This window comes from Danio rerio, chromosome 16, assembly GCF_052040795.2.
Source record: "Danio rerio strain M-AB ecotype USA chromosome 16, GRCz13ab, whole genome shotgun sequence".
Lineage (NCBI taxonomy): Eukaryota > Metazoa > Chordata > Actinopteri > Cypriniformes > Danionidae > Danio > Danio rerio.
This window is the reverse complement of record NC_141036.1, coordinates 35,827,786-35,850,469: the sequence shown is the minus strand read 5'-3', so window position 1 is coordinate 35,850,469 and position 22,684 is coordinate 35,827,786. Positions and strand designations below refer to the sequence as shown.

Below are 22,684 nucleotides of genomic sequence, written 5' to 3'. Positions count from 1 at the left end.
TGAATGCAAGAGTGTATGAGTGTTTCCTAGTGTTGGGTTGCGGCTGGAAAGGCATCTGCTGCATAAAACATGTATTCCGCTGTGGCGACCCCTGATTAATAAAAGGACTAAGCTGAAAAGAAAATGAATGAACATTAACAAATATATAAACTGAACAAATTTTTTTTTGTTTATTGTTTGTTCATGTCAGTAAATACATGAACAAACAATAACTACTGTAATTCAACCTAAGCCTTCTGTAAGCAGTGTCTTGATTAATTCTACAGTCATTGTGATTAAAAGCATCAAGTTTATTACACCCATTAATGGACTAGTGAAGCTAAAAAATCTAGTCTTTGAGATCTGAGAGATGTTGGTTTACCTGATTCTTGTTGAGAGAAACATTAACAAGAAGGTTGTGCACTGATTAATGGTGTATATCTTTGTTTGTGTAGGCACTGGAGTGAAAGACTGCCTGTCTGAGAGGAGACAAGCCCTCTCCAAGCTCTTTTATGGCCCAGCTGGAGGCTTCAGCAAGAGCAACGTGTTCTCCCCTTCCAAAGACACCGTCTCTTTTCTTGGTACTTGCAGCCCTGAATTCCAGGAGCTGTTGGCCAACTCCGGTCTTCTGCAGTCATTGCCAGAGTTGGAGCGTCCAAAAGTCACAAACATCCTGGCAGATGTTCTCCAAGGGATGTTTCCCTCTGGCGCTCTTGCCCTGAAGGCTTTAGCTCTCGCCCAGAATCCCAAGATACTCCAGGAGAATCTTTTTGGAGGGAAATTCCTGAATAACGCTGGAAATTTTAACTTCTCAGGCACTGTTGGAGACAGTGGCACATTGAGCTTCAGAAAAATTTTCAGTCAGGTTGGTCTGACCCAAGTTGTGACAGACTTAATGCAGTTGGCTAAGACCTTCACAGACAGCTCTGAAAATCTTAATCTAGACCAGGAGATCTCTGATGCGTTTGGTCGATCGGTAAACCTGAAAAACAACAGAGAAATGATTAAGCTTGTTTCAATGGCTCTTGAGAATACGCCTTTTCTTTCTACACTTCAAGTAGTGATCAAACAGTTGAAGGCAGAAGAAACAACCCAGCTGGGTTCATTGTTTCGTGACATTTTCCTGAAATCAGATGTTTGTAAGCCTGTGTCTTCCACCTCAGCTCCATACCTGCCCCAGTGCACTGAGGATGGACTGTACCAGGATGTTCAGTGTCAGAGCTCTGAGTGCTGGTGTGTGGACTCTCGTGGTCTGGAGGTACCAGGTTCTCGCACTACTGGATCCAGGCCGAGATGCCCATCCCAGTGCGAGAAAGAACGTCAGATGGCAATAGCAGTGAAAGCCAGCAGCTCTGCAGGATCTGAGGTCTTCATTCCTAAATGTGAGACTGATGGTGCTTATGTTGCACGGCAGTGTCTTGGCAAAAGTTGTTTCTGCGTGGACAGATCTGGAACCAAACTCGGCATTCAGAGTTCAGGAAGTTCTCTTCAGTGTGAGTCTTGCACGTTAAACACAGATGATTAATTACAGAGCCGGGGAGCATTGTTCCTGTGTTCATACATTTAATTAGACACACATTTAAATGATCTCACACGTGTGCAATAAACAGTCAAGCAAACATCTCAATGATGCATTCTAGAGACTATGTCTTCTTGTTTAATCGAGCTTAAGTGCTTTTACTTTTCCAAGGCTTTCTGTCAGTAATTTAATTCAAAATAATCAATTATACCTTACAGACTCCTTAAAGGTTAGTATTCTTTAGTAAGACATTTAAAATCATATTTAAAACATTATTAGTTATTAGTTTTCTAATGCAAGTTTGCTTTTGCCTCCATGTTGAAATTATTATTTTTTATATGAAATAAATCTGGCAAACACATAAATACAGGTTCTGTCTTACAAATGATAAAATATTTGGAAAATGCTACCAGATTTTTTAAAATTTAGGTACTGTAATTGCAAATGACAAGGTGATTCAAAAAGAATACCACAACTTTGAGTAGCGAAGACTCAACAAAAGAAGAGCTAATCGCTTTATTTGGTTGCTCCTTTGGTCGCACGGAGTGCTGTTATCACATACAGTTGAAGTCAGAATTGTTAGCCCCCGTTTATTTTTTCCCCAATTTAACGGAGAGAAAATTTCTTCAACACGTTTCTAAACATAATAGTTTTAACAACTCATTTCTAATATGATTTATTTTATATTTGACATGATGACAGTAAATAATATTTTACTAGATATTTTTCAAGACACATCTATACAGCTTAAAGTGACATTTAAAGGCTTAACTAGTTTAACTAGGTTAACTAGGCAAGATATGGTAATTAGACAAGTTATTGTATATCAATGGTTTGTTCAAAGGGGCTATAATTTTGACAACTGCTTTTATCCTAGCTGAAATAAAACAAATAAGACTTTCTCCAAAAGAAAAAAAATATTGTCAGACATACTGTGAAAATTTCCTTGCTTTGTTAAGAAATTCAAAAGGGGGCTAATAATTCTAACTTCAACTGTACATACATGCGTGCTTATATATATATGTGATATATATATATGTGTGTGTGTAGTTCTGATTTTTTTGAATAACCCTGTATTTCTAATTTTTAGTAACATTAGTTTAGTGCACTAAATTTAACTTAAATAACTAATACTATAATAAAAAATTATAAAACATATATTGTTATATTAAACACTAATATAGGATAGAAAAAACACAATTTCTAAAACTTAAGCTGTTGTTATATAATTAATATAAAAATGCAAATAATAGTATATAGTAATTTTATTTAATTTTCCACAATATATATACTGTAAATGGTTGAAAATAAATTGAACTATGCATTTTGAATTGTATTGAATTGAATATGTATATATATATATATATATATATATATATATATATATATATATATATATATATATATATATATATATATATGTATATATATATATATATATATATATATATATATATATGTATATGTATATATATATATATATATATATATATATATATATATATATATATATATATATACTTTTTTTAAATTTCCTTTTAGAGCATGTTTATTATGCATATGTATTAATACACATAAATACTGTACATATAAACAAATATTTGTATAGTATAATTTTTTATTCTATGTGTTTCTATTTATTTATGCATACAACATACACACATTGTATGTAAATTGCAATATGCAAACTTTTATTTTAGATGCAGTTAACCATTTGAGAGTACCAACAAAAAGTTATTTAAATTCTTGTTAAAAATAAATGGAAACTTGATAGTAAAATTAACCATGCAGTTTTCCAACAACAAAAGCTGTTCTACAATAATATACATTATACCATATCACCTTTTACTCAGATCTGAAATATAAAAGTTAGGTTGTGACATTTTAATTTTTATTTATTTATTTTATTTATTTTTATTTATATTTTGTCCTCTTTAATAAAATCGAAATTATATTAGCATATTAAAATAAATCTAAATCTGACCAAAAATAATACAAATAAATCTTCTGATGATCTCTCTTAGGCCCAACCAGCTGCCAGGCCATAGCGATTCAGCAATTCCAGTCTACAATCCGCTCTCTTCTCTCTGATCCACCTTCTGTAACCCAGCTTTCTGAAATATACATTCCTCGATGCTCCTATGATGGCAGCTGGCACCAGATCCAGTGTGATGGGCCTCCAGAACAAGCCATTGAGTTCTACCGTGAGTGGGTACGGATCATAAATTTGGGACAAGACCTGCCTGCCTTTGAACTTCTGGGAATTCTACAAACATATGCAAGAAACACACAAGCAATGGCATCATTCAGAGCCTTTGTATCTGAATTGTTCAAAACTGGACACCACAGAGTGTTCCCTGTCCTAGCAAGATTTCAGAAGTTCTCTGATATTCCATCAGATCTGTTAGACGGGAACAGTGAAGCGGTTTATGGACCATCAGTTTACTTGAACCCATTATCCTTATGGCGACTAATCAGATTAGATGATTCTGGTTATCCAGGTCTGCTCTCTGACTTCAGCGTTCCTCTTGGAAGCTTTGATCTACGTCAGTGTTGGTGCGTTGATCTTGAAGGAGACATGCTAGCAGGTAGCAAAGCTCCTGTTGGGCAAATCCCAAAATGTGAGTTATGCGTTTATCATATCCACAACACATTTCTTTGTAATCTGTTGAAAGAGTTCTCATTACATCTCCTCTGTGTGTCTTTTCAGGCCCAGGTCCTTGCTCTGTGGTTCAAAGCCAGGTCTCTGAGTTCCTAAAGCAGGCAGAGGAGCTGATCTCTGCCTCAAACAGCACACATGTGCCTGTGGGTTATGGTTTTCTGCTGGCTGAGAGTGTGTATCTGAGCCCTGAGGAGCTGGAGCAGACGAGATCCTCAATGATCCCTGTCACTCAGACTCTGCTGAGCAACACCGACTCAGCACTGAGACTCGCAGCTCATTCCAGTACAGTCTTTGTTTTATCTGTCAGCATAAACATTTGAGGAAACTTCAGTGGAGAGTGTGATTGGGTTTAAACGTTTGAGACAACATCTGAAAAAGCTTTTGATCACTTTATTTTGATGGTCCGTTTTGTTGAATTTAAGTTACATTACATCTACATGCCAACTAATTCTCATTATATAAGTAGACTGGTAGATTAGGGTTAGGGTAAGTGCAAGTTGACATGTACTTAAAAGTTTCTTATATTCAGTTAAATGTTAGTAGAAGGAGCATATCAACAGATATTAAGCAGACAGTCTACTAATACTCAAATGAACCATCAAAATCAAGTGTTACCAATCTTTTGAGTAAAGGTTTCAGGTTTTTTGCCAATAAAGCAATGTTAAACACACTTTATTTTACAGTATGTTTACTTGATGTTTACCTACAATGCCTCATAAAACACTGGGTTTTGTAAGATAACTATATTTGAAGAGTTCAGAAGCAAAAGCCTCTAAATGCCATCTGAAATTTTCTTTTACCATTAGCATTTTTCTGAACATCCTTTGTTTATATTTAGCTATTTTAATTAAAGAGAAAAAAAGAACTTATTCTTTGCCATAAAAGTGAAAATACTGAACCTATGCACAGGAACCTGAGAAAAACGCTCGTTTTAGAAGAACATTTCTGATGTTTTTCAAGCATTTAGAGACTTTTTCATCTGAACTCTTCAAATGTAGTTATCTATATACAAAACCCAGTGTTTTATGAGGCAAGTACATTGTAGGTACACATCTATTAAACATACTGTAAAATAAGAGGTGCTTAATTGTTAAAAAAGCTGAAACGTTATTTTGGTTAGGATTATGGGTAGCTATATGGCTAGTACCTACAGTAGGTATTACCCACAATGCATATATGTAACAGGACTATAAAATAAGTGCTAAAAAGTCATTAATGTTATAAAGTAGAAGTACAAGCAGTTTCTGTCACTTTTTAAAATAAGATAATTAGTCCTACCAACAATGTGACACTTTTTACAGGCCAATGTTTCTATAATGTTGCTAATTTTACAATAGAAAAACTTGGTAGACATTTAGACCCTACTGTGCTTTTTTCCTGATGTTGTTTGTTGGTGTTGTTTTCTCTTTATAAACAATGTTAAAATGGGAGAGAATGCATTCGATATCTTTAGTGTGGTTTAATATTGCTTCTAAACTAAAACTGAGCATGCTTTCTATTTTTGACAGCCTTGCATTTCTACTGGCAGAGCAGACTTATGGCCAGTGACAGAGATAGACAAAGTTTAATGTTGGGTTACCAGCCTTATATCCCACAGTGTGACGCTTATGGCCAGTGGCTGCCTAATCAGTGCTACCAAAGCACAGGTAAGGCTATTTTCCATAATATTTTTTAGAGCATTTGTTTATTATTGACACTTTTGGTCTTCTATAGCTAGGCCTCTCATAAAAATCACAACACGTGGACATGGCCTCAATCATTTTTGGTGATATAATGTATATCGGCCATACATAAAAAACAGTTCTAGCAACAGTTTAGCTGATTGTGCAACATCTCTATCTCTATTTATAGTATCCACTCCTTAAGTATATTTTCATGTGGGTGCCTGACAACTGAAAAAAGATCTGGTACCAGATATTACAGCCTCTGTTACTTTTTATTATGCACTTTTTATTTACATTTATTATTATTTATTTAGGTTATGCGTTTTCACATTCTGATTCCAGTGCCCAATTGTTACATTGCTAAAATGGTTAATTAAATTAAATATTCTTAAGATTAAAAAATTATTGGTTTTATATTTTATTCTTTGGACCATCCATTATTATTTGGAACCATCCACCAAACCCCCAGCCTCAAATGGAACAAATGGAGTGATATGCCAAGATTACTTAAGAAATCTTTTGCATGTATTTAATTATTACAATTCTATAGAATACATAAAAATAAACATGTTTTATAGAATTAACTGTAGTCTTCGACCTGATTCATGGCTTAGAATTAATGTTTTGAAGTCTTACCTCCCTGTCTCTTTATCTCTACTTTATAGTCAAGCTTAGTGAAAGTTACTTTATCATCATTTTACATAAACTTTAGTTTTGTTGAGTTGCAAAACTCACTGCATGCCGACATCTCTGCAAAAAAGGCTGTTACTCTGTTTTCATGGCGCAGGAACTTTGCATATTTTATCATGATGCGCATAGGAAGTGTTTTCTGTGAGCATGCGTCAGTTTGCTTTCACCAGAATTGTTACAGTTGCACATAGAGAATGACAAACTTGTGCATGCAAAATTTAAATGGCCCCTATCGTCTTTCTGGGATTACCACTCTAAATTAATACACTTGCATAAAGTAAATTGTATCATTTTTTTTGCACCATCTCCTTTGCCGTCCCATGCAAGATGCCACCCTGGGTGATCGCCAATATTGCCCATGCCTAAATCCACCACTGATATAATGAGTGGCATAAAATGGTCTTAAAATGACAATAATATCATTTATCGCAACATATTTTGGTGCAAAATATCATACAACAAAAAATAGATATCATAACAGGCCTAGCTACAACTGTTGTATCATGCTGGGTTACACGTGTCTATTGCCTCATTACAAACATGCATTGCAAATTTCACAATATACATGTTAAAATAAAAAAAGTTGCATTTAAACAGACCTTATGCATCTTTGGGTTGTTGCTGAATACATTTATAAATTAGTCAGTTGTAGCCTGGGGTGTGCATATTAAAGATCCCATGTGGGTTAGGGTTCATTTTTCATTCTGATTGGGCTGTTTTTCCACCAATATTTTACATCCATGAGCATAAATAGTATCTAACTGTATGGCATTTCCATGGACTGAAAGCTTATTATTCAACTATGTGTAGGTATATCCAGATTTTCTTTCTATTTTTTTAACAAAAATATAACTCTTACAGAGCAAACAATAATGCAAAATGTATGTGCAGATCACCTACTTGTTTTTGCTTTGTCTGAAAGGTCTCTGTTGGTGTGTTGATGAAGAGGGTCAATACATCGCTGACTCTCTGACGTCTCGTTCCTCACTACCTCAGATGTGTGAGCATCCAGTCTCATGTTTCTTTATAGTCTTAATATTAAAGTAGTTTGAGGAGGTTTGGCGTTTGCCACTTTTGGAGTGTAAATATGTATTTAATCTGATTTGTAACAATTTTTCTCCCAGGCCAAACTTTATGCCAGAGGCTCCAAAGTCACACTTTGCTCTCTGACTGGAGACAAACAAGCTCTAATATCACTTACACATACAGACCGTCATGTGAAGAGGTGAGGATTCTTTTTTTTATTGTAGCTATGCATCATTGTTGTTGTGGATTTCAATAAAAATATCTTATCGTATGTGTGCATGTGTTTGCAGGATGGTGAGTTTTCAGTACTCCAGAAGGCCACTTCTGGCCATATGCAGGGGTTTTGTGTGAGCCCAATAACTGGACGAGTCATTCAACCAGCCATCACCAATTCCTCTGGAGAACTGCAATGTAATTCTTTTTTCTATCCATATGTAAAATGTGATTTCATACAACATCACAAACACTTCATGGTCTTTCTTTGTCCTACTGCCAAAGAAAGAAAAGAAGTAACGTAATATGAGTTGCGTTCCATGGCATGAGCAGCATTTCAGCATTGCATTGAACATTGAAGTTGGAAAATCTTAAAAGACCAGCATTTCCCACAATTCCATTGCACTCTATCTTGCAGCCTGTTTCAATCTGTCATTAGCATCCATTCAAATGCTACTGTGACTTCTTGTGTGTGGATTTCTCAGAGGCCCTTCTAGGTCTTTAAGATATCGTAAAAAAAAAAAAATCGTAAAAAAAAAAAAACTGACACTGCGATATTCAGTTTTCCTGTGATATATGCAATGTAGCTACTCCATTTGGGAACAACTGATCATTTTAGATTAATGTGATGATTTTGAAGCATCTGCATAAAATATAAGAACTCATAAATACAAAAGAGCAAAGATACGAATGAAATCGGCAGTTCATTATGGTTGTCTGGTCAGTATAATAGCTTGTAGGTAAATAAATTGAATAATCAAATTTAAAATGACACTTTCGTCCTTGTCATATAAATAAATAAATTAAACATTACATTTTATATTAAAGTGACACATTTTCTTGTAAATACTCACACAGTCACACATGAAATTTATAAACTTTCACTCTGTTATTGTTAAAGTTAAAGATTCAAGAAACCCTGGAGTACTTTTTTTTGGAGATTTTAACAGATTTGTGTGTGTTGAGCACCAGTTAAGACAACCTTAGCACCTGCCAGGATAATTTCGACAGCTAATTTCCTCTTCTGGGATTAAAATCATTTTTGGGGATCAAAATCGGTGACGTAGTGCAAAACTGCAAGTGGAGTGATGACGCATCAGTTTCTCAATATTATGCATAGCGAAGTTTTCAAATCCTATGAGAAGACCCTGCTTCATAATTATTCATGAGAGCATGTGCTTTCCGAAAGCAAAGCAGGCCTGCCAAGCTGTGAGACCCAATTACTGGGTGAGTCTATGCACTGCTATCCACTGTGTCTGCATTCAGATCCAGAGATTGTGGAGGAGAGAAGTTTCTTTAAACACGATTATCTTTGTAATGTTATAGCAAATTGTGGTTATGTGTATATAAAATTATGAAAAACACATGTAGCAGGGCATTAAGTTACTATGTAGGTATGTGCAGATTTTACTGGACATACCCGCATTACTTACCCACTTACTTATACCTACATTACTTATTGTTTATTTCTTTGCATTTTAACTTTGTAAACTATAACATCATGGATCTCCTCATGGTTTGTGTCTCATTTTGTGAACCAACTGACAACTGTTGTTCGATCCACTCTTTTTCCTCATAATTCTGACGCAACATTGCAGATATGTACATTAACAAATTCTTACTAAAAGGATATATTGTGTAGCCCTACTTTCTTCTTAATTCATTACCCTCTACATCAGTTAAATACAAATGAATAATGTGAAACACTAGTGTTATCAAATAGACAAATCTATGTTAAATAGTTTACACCCAAGCAGGAAAGCAAGAAAAGGAAAAGAATGTTGGGTGGCAGATAAAACATGCATTTTCTCACTTTCTTTAATGCACTTTCTCACAACACATCCCATGATGATTAAATGTTCAGTCAACAGACAGAAAATATTTAGCCTTTTGGGACTGTTTAAACACATTAGACCATGTTAGCATTATGAAAAGGCCAAAAGTAGACTGGCTTTATATAGCCTTCTATTATCAGTCTGATTAAAACACTTTAAACAAGCTTACTACACATACTTTGTTCTTAGCATACAGTTTTCATAGGATTTTATGCAGAGAAAACCTGCATATTTTATATATAGATATAAATGAACTGCTTATAAATTATAACAAGAAACATAGTTCATAGAAATACAACTCTTTACATCTGACCATTGGTTCACAAGCATGAGTTTGAAAATTTTTGAAAATCTTTGCCAAAACTCAAAGCAAATCGTACTTTAACATCTGATAGGAATATTATTCCAGAACTAACATATACTACAATATCTTTAAGCAAGGCATTGAAAAAATATACCCATGAAGGAACATATATTCAACAAGTTCATGTCTTTTGCTGTGTGCTGTAGGTCCAGGCTGGTGTTCTCTGCAGAAAACTCTGGCACTGCAAAGAGAAGTTGCTCTCGGGTATGAGCCTGAATGTGTGCAGGATGGGCAGCACTTTTCACCCCTGCAGTGTGACCTGTCAGATTGTTGGTGTGTTTCTGATAGTGGAAAGGAGCTTCCAATGACACGATCACCCCGCAGCACAGGACAAACCCCAGCCTGCAACAGTAAGTTATTAGAACACACTTTACATTTCTTTACATTTTTGGCATATTCATTTGCCATCAATTTTGTTTATTTTCAGTTCCTGAGTGCCCTCTTCCATTTGGAGACATTTCTCATGGTGCCGTACTCTGTAGCTCTACAAATGTTCCGGGTCAGCAGATGCAGCGCTGTGAGCTGTACTGTGACCAAAGTTACGTCAACACCCTTCCTGTCGCCAGCTTCCTCTGTGATCCCCAGGCGAAAAACTGGCTTGAAGATGCTCCACTTTCTAATGCCTGCCAAAGTAAAGGCCACACACACGCTGTCCTATTTACCTGTTATAACGCTATTGGAGCTTTTCTTTTGCTCTAGATTCTGAGCATCTGTGTTTCTGTGATGTCTATCAGAGCCTCAGGTATTGCAGACAGTGCAGGTGAGCGTGCAGCTCCAGCTGTCTCTGAATGAGGGTCAGCAGAGTTGCAGCACTCAGAGTGTTGATCTACAGGCTGCTTTGCTGAGAGACATGAGAGCTACAGGCCTCTGCAGCCTACAGGTACAATATAAACCGTCTACTGACAGATATTATTAAAAACATTTTATAAATAATTAATATGTATTTTTAAGTTTTAAAACGGTTTTAAAAACACAAGAAAAATAATATAAGCATCTTATTTTTTTAAGCGTTTATTTTATGGAGGTCACGTCTCTTTGGGGTAAACAAGAAGTTTTATGATGTTGTTTTTTTAGGTGTTCTTAAAAGCATTGGCAGGTTTAGTATCACAGTGTGGTTTAGTAACATCTGTACAGTTTAAATCTAAGTTGATGCAACTGTTAAGGACAGGATGAAATATTGTTGGGCACGATGAATATTATAATCCTCATGTTTTATATGAGAACGATGTCCTTAATCAGGTGGAAAGAATTCTGTATGATCCAACTTATTTTTTGTTTCCACATTATAAACTGCTTCCCTCTGGTAGGAGACAGAGTACCTGTGTAGGTAGAACGGAAAAGAAATACTTTGTAGCTGTTTCAGTGAGTTTATCTTAATTATCATTATTATTATTATTATGCTATTATAATACTATTATAGTATTTGGCTGTTAATTCGTGGTTCTACTAAAGCTAAAGCAAATTTCAAAGAAAAGTGTTGAAATAATACATCTATATTTATATATTTTGGTATGTATGTATCCATTTGTCTGTCTGTGTGTCTATATAAAATTCAGTTGGTAGTGGATTAGTGTATATAATTAATGTAAATGTGCATTATATTAAATATTTAAACTTTACATTTGTTAAGGTTTCTATTATTATAGTTTTACAGGATTGTTTGTCTAAGGATTATAATTTTTTTTGCAATATCTAATCTTAAACAAATAGATTTACTTTGACAGCCCAGAAAAAGCTCAATTTTTGTAGAATGTTTTTCCCTACTAAATTTATTTATAATTTATTTTATATGATTTATAATGTAAGAGTTTTTTGTATATTCATAAACCGCTTTGTAGGAAAAAAAGTATAAGAACACAAAATAATTAACATAGAATTACTCTAATCTGATAATTTTTTCTGATCTTTCTTTAGTAAACCCTATTTTGAAAACCTCTTTTTTAATCTAATACTGTTATTTCCCACTATTGCACTTTTAGTAAATAACACTATAATGTGCAAGTGGTATTATTCACACAAACTGCATCATAAGTATCATATTTAATATGTAGGTGTCACAGTATCACAAAAATGTGCTGCTCTATAAAATACATCTCACATATGAATTCAATTAAAAAAAAAAAAAAACATTCAAAAGACACACTTTTTTTATATTGGCCTTCTGTCATAGTTTAAATGTCTTAAAATGTTGAATAAATGTGTGTTATTAATTTGCATACTTGTGTCTTCATGTTTGTTAGCTGACCTCCTCAGGCCAGACCAGCTCTGTTTCAGTCTGTGACGAGTCGTCTGTGTCTCTTGAGTGTTCGAATGACAAGGAAGTCACTGCACGCATCACCTTAATGGCCCGCCTTTCTGACCTACCATTGGCTGCTCTTCCTGATCTCCATGACATTGGTTAGAGCATCCTTAATGTCCCTGTTCTAGTCAATTTTCTGTAAATGTAATATACTTTATATCTACGATAATAACAAAATCATAACATAAATATTGCACAAAATCACTAATATATGCTTTCTGAACATATGCATGCATTTTTTTTTTCAGATACGGCTCTTAGCGAGGAGAGGTTGTTAAATGGTTTGAAGAAATTAATCCTAAGTGGGTCATACCAGTCCATCTTTCTCTCCGACCGTTCTCTCGCTCTCTCCAGTCCTCCTTCATTTAGCTGTATGACAGGCTATTCGCAGCTCCCACAATCCACTGGGTGTGGTAGGTTGGCTTCTGTACCACTCGGCCATCTTAATGACAGACTGGCCTGTACACCATAAAGGAAAATAGCTTCACTGGTGTTTCCGAATATGCACCTATAAAGTTTTCTTTAACTGGTGCATTTTTTACCCTACTGGCTTATGCAAAAATAGAAACGTGGCATGCGAAAAATGTAGAAATGTGTTTGTGACAGATGTATGTAATGTTTTAAAATGCATGTAATATCTATTATCTATCAATATTTTCTGTATTTCAAACATTACCTTCTTTTTCTACTTGGCACTATCATTAGTCTTGCTTAATCACTCTGTGTTTGTGATTTTATTCTCTCTCACAAACAGTGTTGTGTCCAGCTGGGTCTTTTTTCAGTGGTGGTGTGTGTACTCCGTGTCCGCGTGATACTTTTCAAGAGGATGAAGGGCAGGTCTTTTGCTCTCCCTGTCCCGCAGGAACCTCCACTGTGGCCCAGGGAGCCTTCAGTGCTTCTCATTGTGAGTAAAGGCTAGATTTAACTAGTTATACATGGCAACTCGGTCAAAATGTAAATCACAGCTTTCAGAGGCATAGGAGTGATTCGTTTGGGAATTTTTTTAAACTGTTTTTAGTGTTTAGACATTTTTTTGTCCTTTTAAGGCCTTACTGAGTGCAAGAAGAGTAAACTGAGTTGTACAACGAAAGGAGACTTCCTATCAGCACAGAAGGACCCTGTGTCTGGAAAATGGAGGTGTGTTTCTGCACAGGGGGAGGAACTTACTTGGACGTCATCTGATGGTCTGTTGACTGTTGAAGAATGTAAAGGTATCCTGCACCATCATTATTGCATAGTAAAAAAATTAAATAAATAAATAAAAGCTTATATGTTTTAAACCAGCGGTTCTCAAACTTTTTTCACCAAGTACCACCTCAGAAAAATATTGTCTTTCCAAGTACAACCATAATGACCAGTATTAAAATAAAGTAGCATAGTTGGCCAAAATAAGCAGTTACAGCACTGCACAGTTCCAGGCAGAGTCATATTCATTCAACAAAATTATATTCCATACAAAATATAAAGCTGATCAGTCGGTTCTTGTCATGTGACTTGTGGTGCGGCATTCTGAAAATTTAAGATGTTTTCAATTGGGGACGTCTGGAATACACAAGCGCATCGTGATGCAGTACTTATTTGTTTTGCTAGCCAGTTGGTCAAATTTTGGTGCTCAAGTGACCAAGAATCATTTTTATTTTTTTTTAATGATCAATCAGACTGAGATTATAAATAAAACATAAATAATTTATGATTATTTGTGCATCCTGGTACCAATTGATCTTTAGACAAGAGCCAGTCTGTGGTCCAATGTTAGGGGAACACTTCTCTAACACGTATCTGCTCTGCAAGCACCATACACCTCTTTCTCTAGTCATGCGCCAATTGAATTGGTTTTTAGCAGCTAATGAAATGATGCACTAAAGTAAACATTCTAAGCACAGCGATTTGATCGTAGGCTTTAGAGAACAGCCAATGCTGATCACATTGGTATTATCGTAGTCGTACGCATCAAATAATTAAAATTAAATTCATTTTTTCTTTCATTATTCAGGGATTCCTCCATGTACCACTAGAATTAAGCCTGCGTACCACTAGTGGTACACGTACCACAGTTTGAGAACCACTGTTTTAAACAGTGTGGCAGTAGTTTGGGTGATTTTTAAGTAGTGTAAATAGTGCCGATCACTAATCTGCAATCTGGCTAATCTCATGAACCAAACGCAGGTGTTTGTTTAGTAGTTTACAAGCTTATGTATGGCGAGATCTACTCTTAAGCTTTATTCTCAGAGGGAAAATATGCTTAATGCATTATAAAGCTTGAAGCATTAGAATCAATACTCTTATCAGCCGATTACCATGACAAGGAATCAGTGCTCTGTATCAGCTGCAAAAATCCTGATCGAAGCATCCCTACAGGCAATTTATTATTTTTTTTGACGTATCAATTTTGAGATGTTTATAATGCATCGCTATGGATCTGGGGGAGGTCAATCCAGGCTTTTTCCAATTCCTGAGGCTCTGTGCTGGTTGTGGAAATTCAAGATTGACCCTAATATAATTACGATTAGCTGAAATCGGCAATGAAAATTTAATTAAATTGAATGAATTAACGAATTAAAGAATAGAAAGAAATTGGCCTTGAAATCATGTCAGCTGGAATACTAAGGGCCGTTGAAAATATAAAAAAATGTGCTCATCTATTATCTCTTGAGCCGTCCTCTGCATCCAATTGTTTACAAAAAACATTTGAATATAAAATAATCATTAATAAAGTTTGGAATGTTTTAAGCAGATTGCAAAAGTGTTCATAGCTAGCTGTTTACATTAATCTTGTGATATAAAAAACAATTTACTTGACTTGCGCAAGTCCACGAACAATCGTTTATTCGAATTATTTTTTGGCATATATTTAATAACCAAATTATAAAAGTTTAAATAAGTACAGTAAGTCAGCATTAATATTAAAAACCTATTTTCTAAATACAAGATGTTTATCACTTGCAAAAAAATTGCTAAATAATCAAATATCTTTGATTTGACAGACTTTACTCTGGTAAATAATACAGATTTACTGATCTTATTCAGAGAGCCTTTTTTGTTTTAGTACTGATCCAAATGCAATACTGTGTGTACTCATATCATAACTGTTATTTTTGAGGGTTCCTGGAATGCAGTATTGTTTTAACTCAAATCAGTAATTCTTTATCAGCATGAAAGCACAAACGACATATGCATTTGTGTGTGTTTAGCATATCGCTCTTTGTGTGTTTGCAGTAATGGAAAAGTTTGAGGTGGTTTCCTCATCCTCCTTGCTGCTGAAATCAGAGAGTGCTGACACACTGAGCTCTGATTCCTCAAGTCAGCCAAAGGAAACACAACTCAGGAAATGTGTGCTTGGTGAGATGCACTCCTTAATATTGCAGCAGTGCACCTGCGCTTGAACGAATCAGATGTGTTTTCTTCATGACTAATACTGATCACATCTCTGATCTCTGTTAGATTGTGCCCAGGACGATTCCTGCCTATATGTGGCTGTTTTCAGTGATGAAGAGAAAACTCACTGTGAGATGTACAGCACAAGTGCAGATAATGTTGAATGCAGGACCTCTGAACCAGTATGTGCATTCCCATGTGTGAATTTAATGTTGTATCCTGTGGAAGCATATTTGTATGTCTTAAATAATAATAATATTAATAATAATTCATTATGTTTATTTGACACTTTTCTTAACGCACAAAGCACTTTCCAATGTGTAAATGCACTAGATATTTTCAATATGCAGGTTGTCTAAAATATTTTTGCATTTCTTTGAAGAAGTCAATTATTATTATTATTATTATTATTATTATTATTATTATCATCATCATTATTATTATTATTATAATTTTATACCTTTTTTACCAGGAAAAGCACACTTAGATCAAAAAATCTCTTTTACAATAGCGTCCTGGCCAAGATTAGACAGTATACAGTTCACATGGGTTTAACAAACAAAAACCAAATAACAGGTAACAATGACAGTTAAAACTATTCAGAACATCTACAGGTCAATGTTTTAAACTCCAAATCATTTAAAAAGCATGTAGTGAAACCAATTCTTTAAACTTCCACTTTTGTTTGTAGGTTATTCCATGGAAAAGGTGCTGCATATTTAAAAGCTTTTTTCCCAGTTCAGTACGCTCCACTGGTACAGACAATAAAAAAAAACTTCCTAAGAGCAAAGGCTATAGACAGGTTTTTTTTTTTTTTTTTTACAAATGTAAATTTGAAGATGTGAGAGGAGTAAACCCAGAATAAATTTATAAAAAAGAAATGCCAATGCTTTAGCCTACGAGTGGACAAAGCAGCTTATCCTACCCGAGTGTACAACACACAATGATGAGTGATGGATTTAAGATTTGTCATAAACCTTAGTGAACCATGGTAAACAGTGTCTAAATCATGCAAACTCTGAGAAGATGCATGCATATAAATAACATCGCCATAGTCTAATAAAGACATAAAAGTTGCAGAAACAAGCTTCTTTTTTGCATCAAAAAAAGGCAAGGTATATCTCAAGAAAAAAATGTTTGGATTGCATTTCTTTACTCCCTATGTAGCCAATTAACACACTTAATGCATTTTTTTCAACACATCCCATAATTTCTAAAATATCAACCTCTACCAAATGGTTGATATGTTGGTTTATGGTAAAAGTACCGGGTTTAATTCATATAGTATGAAAAATCTGATAATATTAAGTGAGGGACCAATTTATTAAAAAAAAAAAACATTTTTGAATACTAAATGATATATTTTTTTTAAGTATGGCATAAAATATTTCAGATTGTCATTTAACATGTTTCTTGTAGTATAATACTGCAATAGGATGTTTGTTTGATTTTTTTTTGTAAACCAACAATGTGTATGTAAGCCATTATTTAACAGTCTTTATTTAAAACAGTAAAAACATGGTCAACCGTTTGGTAGAGGGCCAGGTAAAGGGTTAATTCTAAAATAGAAACCTAAAATCACTTTTACATTTTTTCACCAATTGCTGAACATGAGGGCCGAGTCTTGATAAGGCCTTGCTTATTTAATTTAAATACAGTAAAACAGCAATACTGTGAAATAAAAGTGTAATATATTTTAAATAGTAAATTATTACTGCCCTGGCAAAGCAGACGAGTCAGTACATAACATGATCTATAATAATAACAATATGTAATCAAGAAAAAATCCAATATATAAGCATTGTTGAGATTAGTTTTTTATATAAAGAAAATTCCAAATGTTTGTTGTTATTTTTATTTATAATAGATATTATATACACTACCGGTCAAATGTTTGGGGGGGTGAGTTTTTTATTATTGTATTATTATTTATTTAAAATCACAGCGGCATTTATTAAATGTACAAAAAGATGGTTAATTGTTTAATACTTATTTATTAAATATGTATTTATTACTTATTTTATGTAGTTTAAAATTAAATTATATTAATAATTTATTGCTTTATTGAATAATATTGCTTTTATTACTATTAATAATAATAATAACAATAATAATTAATATTAAAGTGATTTCTGAAGGATCATGTGATTAAAGACTGGTCTAATAAAGCTGACAGTTTCATCTTTAAAATCACTAGAATAAGTGATTAAATGATAAACTACTTTTGAACAGTTATTTTATAGTGCAGTAACATTTCACAATTGTACAATTTGTACTGTATTTTTGATTAAATAAATACTACCTTGTTGAGCAGGAGAAGCTTATTTTAAAACATTTAAAATTCCTACTGAACCAATTTTTTTTTGTATTTTAAATAGATTAAATATTTTTAGAATTATATTAGTTTGAAATATAAATGTTATGTAACATAAATAGCCACATTTAATCAATTAAATGGATGTTTGCTAAGTAAAATAATTAATAAAAGGTCATTAATAATTAAAAATAGAACTATAGTGTACTGTACTACATGCTTTCTCCATTAGCTACTGTATATCGTCACTTTAAATGTACCTGATCATCTCTTCAACATAAATCATAATTGTCCCTCACATAAGCTAATAAATTTAATATACATCACATTTTTATTTAAGAAATAATACATAAATCCTATTTAAATGTTATTTCCAGTGTTATATTTGGCATTGGATGTTTTTTGTGTGACTTGATGGCACTCACACCTCCTTTCCCAAAAGTGACATAATTATTGCCAAAGGAAAAAAAAAGTCTTGGGGTTTGTTTGGCCTTGCAGAGCAAAGGATTTCTGGGAAATGACGGCGCTGAGGCGTTCCAGACTCTCATCTGTGTTCTGAAAATAAAAGGAGATGAACCTGATCTCACAGTGCTGAGAAAGAAAGGTAAGATCATCTGCTATTAGTTACACACTGCAGTTAAATGTGTTGATACACAGTATGTGTTGTATAGTTTGAACGCGTTCGAGACGATAATTAATATTATTAGAAAACAAAGAGTGTGTTTCAATGAAATTAAATCAATGATAAGTATCAGAATTAAGCCGTGACCTAAAAGATTAAGTTGTGGTTTTGTAAGTAATGATTTTAACTAAGTGGTCTAGTCGTCTTTGGACACAAGAAAAAAGCAAATTGTCATAAAAACATTCCTCAGACTTGCTCTGTTAAGAGATAAATATTTTTCCCTGTGAATTAAATGACTTGGTACTTTAAGGCTCTCAGTTTTTGGTTATTTTTGGCGACTCTGAAAGCATTCAGATGCACTTGTGTTTCTTGGCCATGGCATAAAGAACATCGCTGCTTCTTTCTTTCTCTTTTACTCTCCACCCTTCATCCTCTGACAAAAGGTCATGAATTCAGCACAGCGGGCCTGAAGAGATTTGAGAGGCTGAGTTTCCGCAAGGCTGGTTCTGGAGTGTATCGCACACTTGTGTTTGATGCTCGTGGATCTGCTCTGGCTGATGTCCATCGCTTCTGCGTCGACTCTTGCGGTCGCGAGACCTGCTGTGATGGATTCATCCTCAACCAGAATGTCCTCAACGGAGGTCAGATTCATTGTCAGTCAGTGCATGCAGATATCCCTTAGATTCCACCACTCCAAAACCAAGAAGTGATGGAGGCCTGTGGTGATCTGTCTAATTGAACATATTTTATAAATGAAGGTTTGATAACACTTTAAAAATAAGATTGTATTAGTTAATGTTTATGAATGCATTTGTTAACATGAACAAACAATGAACAGCACATTTATTTCAGTATTTGTTTATGTTAGTTGACGTTAGTTAATGAAAATACAGTTTTTTCTCTGTTCTTGACTTAAAAGCACATAAAAATGTGCTTAATATGTGTTCTTTCATATTTTGTTACTGATTAATTTTTTTATGACTAAATTAAGTATCACATTATTTACAAACAATGTATTTAAAAGTAGTTGTTTTTTTAAGATCATTCAGAATTTTAGTGAATGAATAATAAACTATTCAAATCAACATTTCTATTTTACTATTCAGGCATACACTAATAGTTAATTTGCCTGTTAATAAATGCTTTATTAACTCAACTTCATCCAGTTTTGTGACCTAATCTAAAGAAAGGACTATATATGCTTAGTAAATTCCGAATAAATGACTTTTGTAGGCCCTGAAAAGTAGTTATTTGGCTTGTAATCATAGGGAACCACTTTACAGTAAGTGCTGCATAGAAGTAATATCTGTGAAAGCTGGTGCTTCTGTATATAGCACCTTAGCCATTCCCAAAAAAGCTACAGAACAATCATTACCGCTATGTAGCACTTAAGTTAGTTCCCATATGATTACAAGCCAAAAAAGTAGCCCCTCAACTACCACACAAAGCTTAGAAGAAATTTTTTTTTTTGTTGTTTTTGCGTAGGATCTCTGGAGTGACAGAATAAGTGACATATCCCGCCATATCCCGTTTTGTTATTTTTCCCGGAAAACTCTCGTAATTTCCCCCCTCTGTCCTCAGCTTTTTGGCACCGTCTGTAACACCACCAGGTCACCAGAACCCAGTGGCCACTCAGTAGTACAGTTACTAACACCACAGCTCTACCGGATTTTCAAAGACAATGTTGGCAGCTATGCTTTAGATTCGGTCACAAAACAGGATGAAGTAATAAAGCGTTTATTAACATACAAATTAACTATTAGTTAATGACTGAATAATAAAATATATAAATATTAATTTGAATAATTTATTAATCATTTACCTATGCATTATGTATAATCTTTAAAAACCGTTAACTTCTCTCAAATAACTGGTTTGTAAATGATGCAATACTTAATTTAGTAATGAAGAAAAATACATTAAAGTATGAGAATACAACCATTTAGCACATTAAACACGTGCTTATAAGTCATGAATAGAGCATTTTTATCTGCAGTTATAAACTGCTTACTAACACCTATTAATGTAGAGTTAATTAACAGATAATGAATTCACTATTTGATAATGCCTAATAAATGGTTCATAGTGTGAAGTGTTAACATATTATTATATTACAAAATGATTAAATATTTAGAGTAATAATGAGTAAATAAACTATGGTGACAGACATTAAGCTTAATTCTAAAATCTAAATAGATGCATGGGATGTAAATATGTTGTGACAAAAATGTTATTCTTATATGAAAGGTCAAAATCATGTGATACAGAATTCTGGTAGTTCCAGTGTTCATACTTCTCAGTTTAATGCATTTAAACTAGATTAAGAAAGTGATATCATATATAATTTTTTATCACATTATTCTCATTACTTCATACATATAAATACTGTTGTTGTCGTCATGTTTTCCAGGCTCTATCATGTGTGGTTTTCTGACTGCTCCGACAGTGCTGCAGTGCAGTGAATCAGACTGGGATGTGAAGAGTCTTTCTTCTTCCAGCCGCATCTGTGGTGCTGGTGTTCAATACAGCAAACAGCTCAAACGTTTCACTTTCAGCTTTGGCGGACAGAACTTCACCATCAGTATGAGTCTACGTCCACAAACACACTCCACAGTCATTTAAACATTGTTAGAATCAGCTGTTATCTTTCATTTAGCAGCGGTTTAGTTTACATTTGTTCTTGACAGCATTATATAGGTGCACCTCCCCTCAAACGTTTACCAGTTTTATCAGAATTCAACACGCTCAATGTTTTATGTTCAGTATGCTTATAGTGTTTACTCAATTTGATTATAAATTGACTTGATAAATCTTAATGTATAATGTGCAGTGTTTAAGATCAGTGCTTGATTTGTTTACATTTAAACTCAATCCTCTATTGTATGGCAAATGTTTATGAGGTATAAAAAATGTATTTCTTGCAGCTGATGCAGCCTTACCAGCATCCAGCAAAAACAAAACCGGTTACCAGGAAACTCTGATCAGCTTCCAGCGTGTCTACCTTTGGAAAGGTCTGGATGTTCTTCAGCAGTCGCCTGCCATGAACAAGTGATATATCTGGATGATTAATGATCTAGATTTGATTATTTTATTTCTTAATGACTATAATTTATCCCATCAGAGTCTGATATGAACACGCGTGCAAAAACTCTCTCGGCTTGCAGTGGATCTGCTGTTGGCGAGGATTCTGGAAGTGCACTTTCTGGTAAAAATGAGTGAAATTAGGCTGTATATTACATAGTTATGTATAGGAATTGTTGTTTCAAGCATCATATAAGTAAACAAGTTTTTACCGTATAATCTATTTCTCTTTTATTTATTTTAATAAGTGCAGGTCAGAATAAGTATATAAGTACATGAAAACATACATAAATATAATATAATATAAGTTCAGATGCAAAAATCTCTAAATCCATCAGACCTCTTGTCTTGTAAATGAGCATTTTCTATCAGGCTCCTCTGATTAGGTTTAGATGTTTTATTTTATATGTTATGATAAGGTTATTAGCATGTAAAAAAAATACCTTTTTTTTCCCAAAAATGTCCCTTTAAACAATTCTTTGTTTTTTGACAAGGTAAATTTTCTTTTGCATCAAAACCAGCTAAATCCACGTCTGATTTTTATGCGAAACCCTCTAATTACACTGTCTTGTTCCAATAAGTTGATTTAGTTGAAAATGAAGATGCCATTAGATATTTAGATATTTATTAGATATTTTTTCAAATATAAAACGCATTTCACAAACCACCTGAAATTTAAAATAAATAAATCTGTCAAGTAAGTGGTGGTTCATTCCGCTGTGATAAACCAGGGACAAAACAGAATAAAAATGAATGAATGAAATCTGTAAGTGCATTAATCAATAACATTAAATCTGACATTAATTAAATCTTAACAATCTGTTTTCATTTCTGATGTTTGGGATTTAGATTTAATGTAAGTAATGTAAACATTGTAAGCTAAGCTTGGTAGATTCAAATAATATTTTGTAAAAACACTGTAACATCAATATCTGTGCATTGTCCATTATTAGAAAAAGCTTATCTGATCTATAGGTATTATAAAGTAATATAAATAACGTATAGTTTTATACATTATATTTATCTTTTAAAATATGGCTT

General features: G+C 33.8%; 1 protein-coding gene across 2 annotated transcripts in view; it reads left to right on the top strand.

Annotated features, from left to right (window-relative positions):
- The window catches only part of tg (thyroglobulin), an 81,008-nt gene that overhangs the window by 28,474 nt on the left and 29,850 nt on the right, over positions 1-22,684 (top strand). For both annotated transcript variants that reach the window (XM_087286111.1, NM_001329865.1), the window contains 21 exon segments: positions 435-1,472; positions 3,523-4,119; positions 4,209-4,442; positions 5,669-5,806; positions 7,437-7,514; positions 7,639-7,739; positions 7,831-7,951; positions 10,099-10,302; positions 10,380-10,583; positions 10,687-10,832; positions 12,193-12,349; positions 12,500-12,664; positions 13,006-13,155; positions 13,298-13,462; positions 15,468-15,590; positions 15,693-15,808; positions 18,439-18,544; positions 19,006-19,203; positions 20,973-21,143; positions 21,487-21,573; positions 21,684-21,767. In XM_087286111.1, coding sequence (XP_087142237.1) covers positions 435-1,472; positions 3,523-4,119; positions 4,209-4,442; positions 5,669-5,806; positions 7,437-7,514; positions 7,639-7,739; positions 7,831-7,951; positions 10,099-10,302; positions 10,380-10,583; positions 10,687-10,832; positions 12,193-12,349; positions 12,500-12,664; positions 13,006-13,155; positions 13,298-13,462; positions 15,468-15,590; positions 15,693-15,808; positions 18,439-18,544; positions 19,006-19,203; positions 20,973-21,143; positions 21,487-21,573; positions 21,684-21,767 — 4,383 coding nt within the window.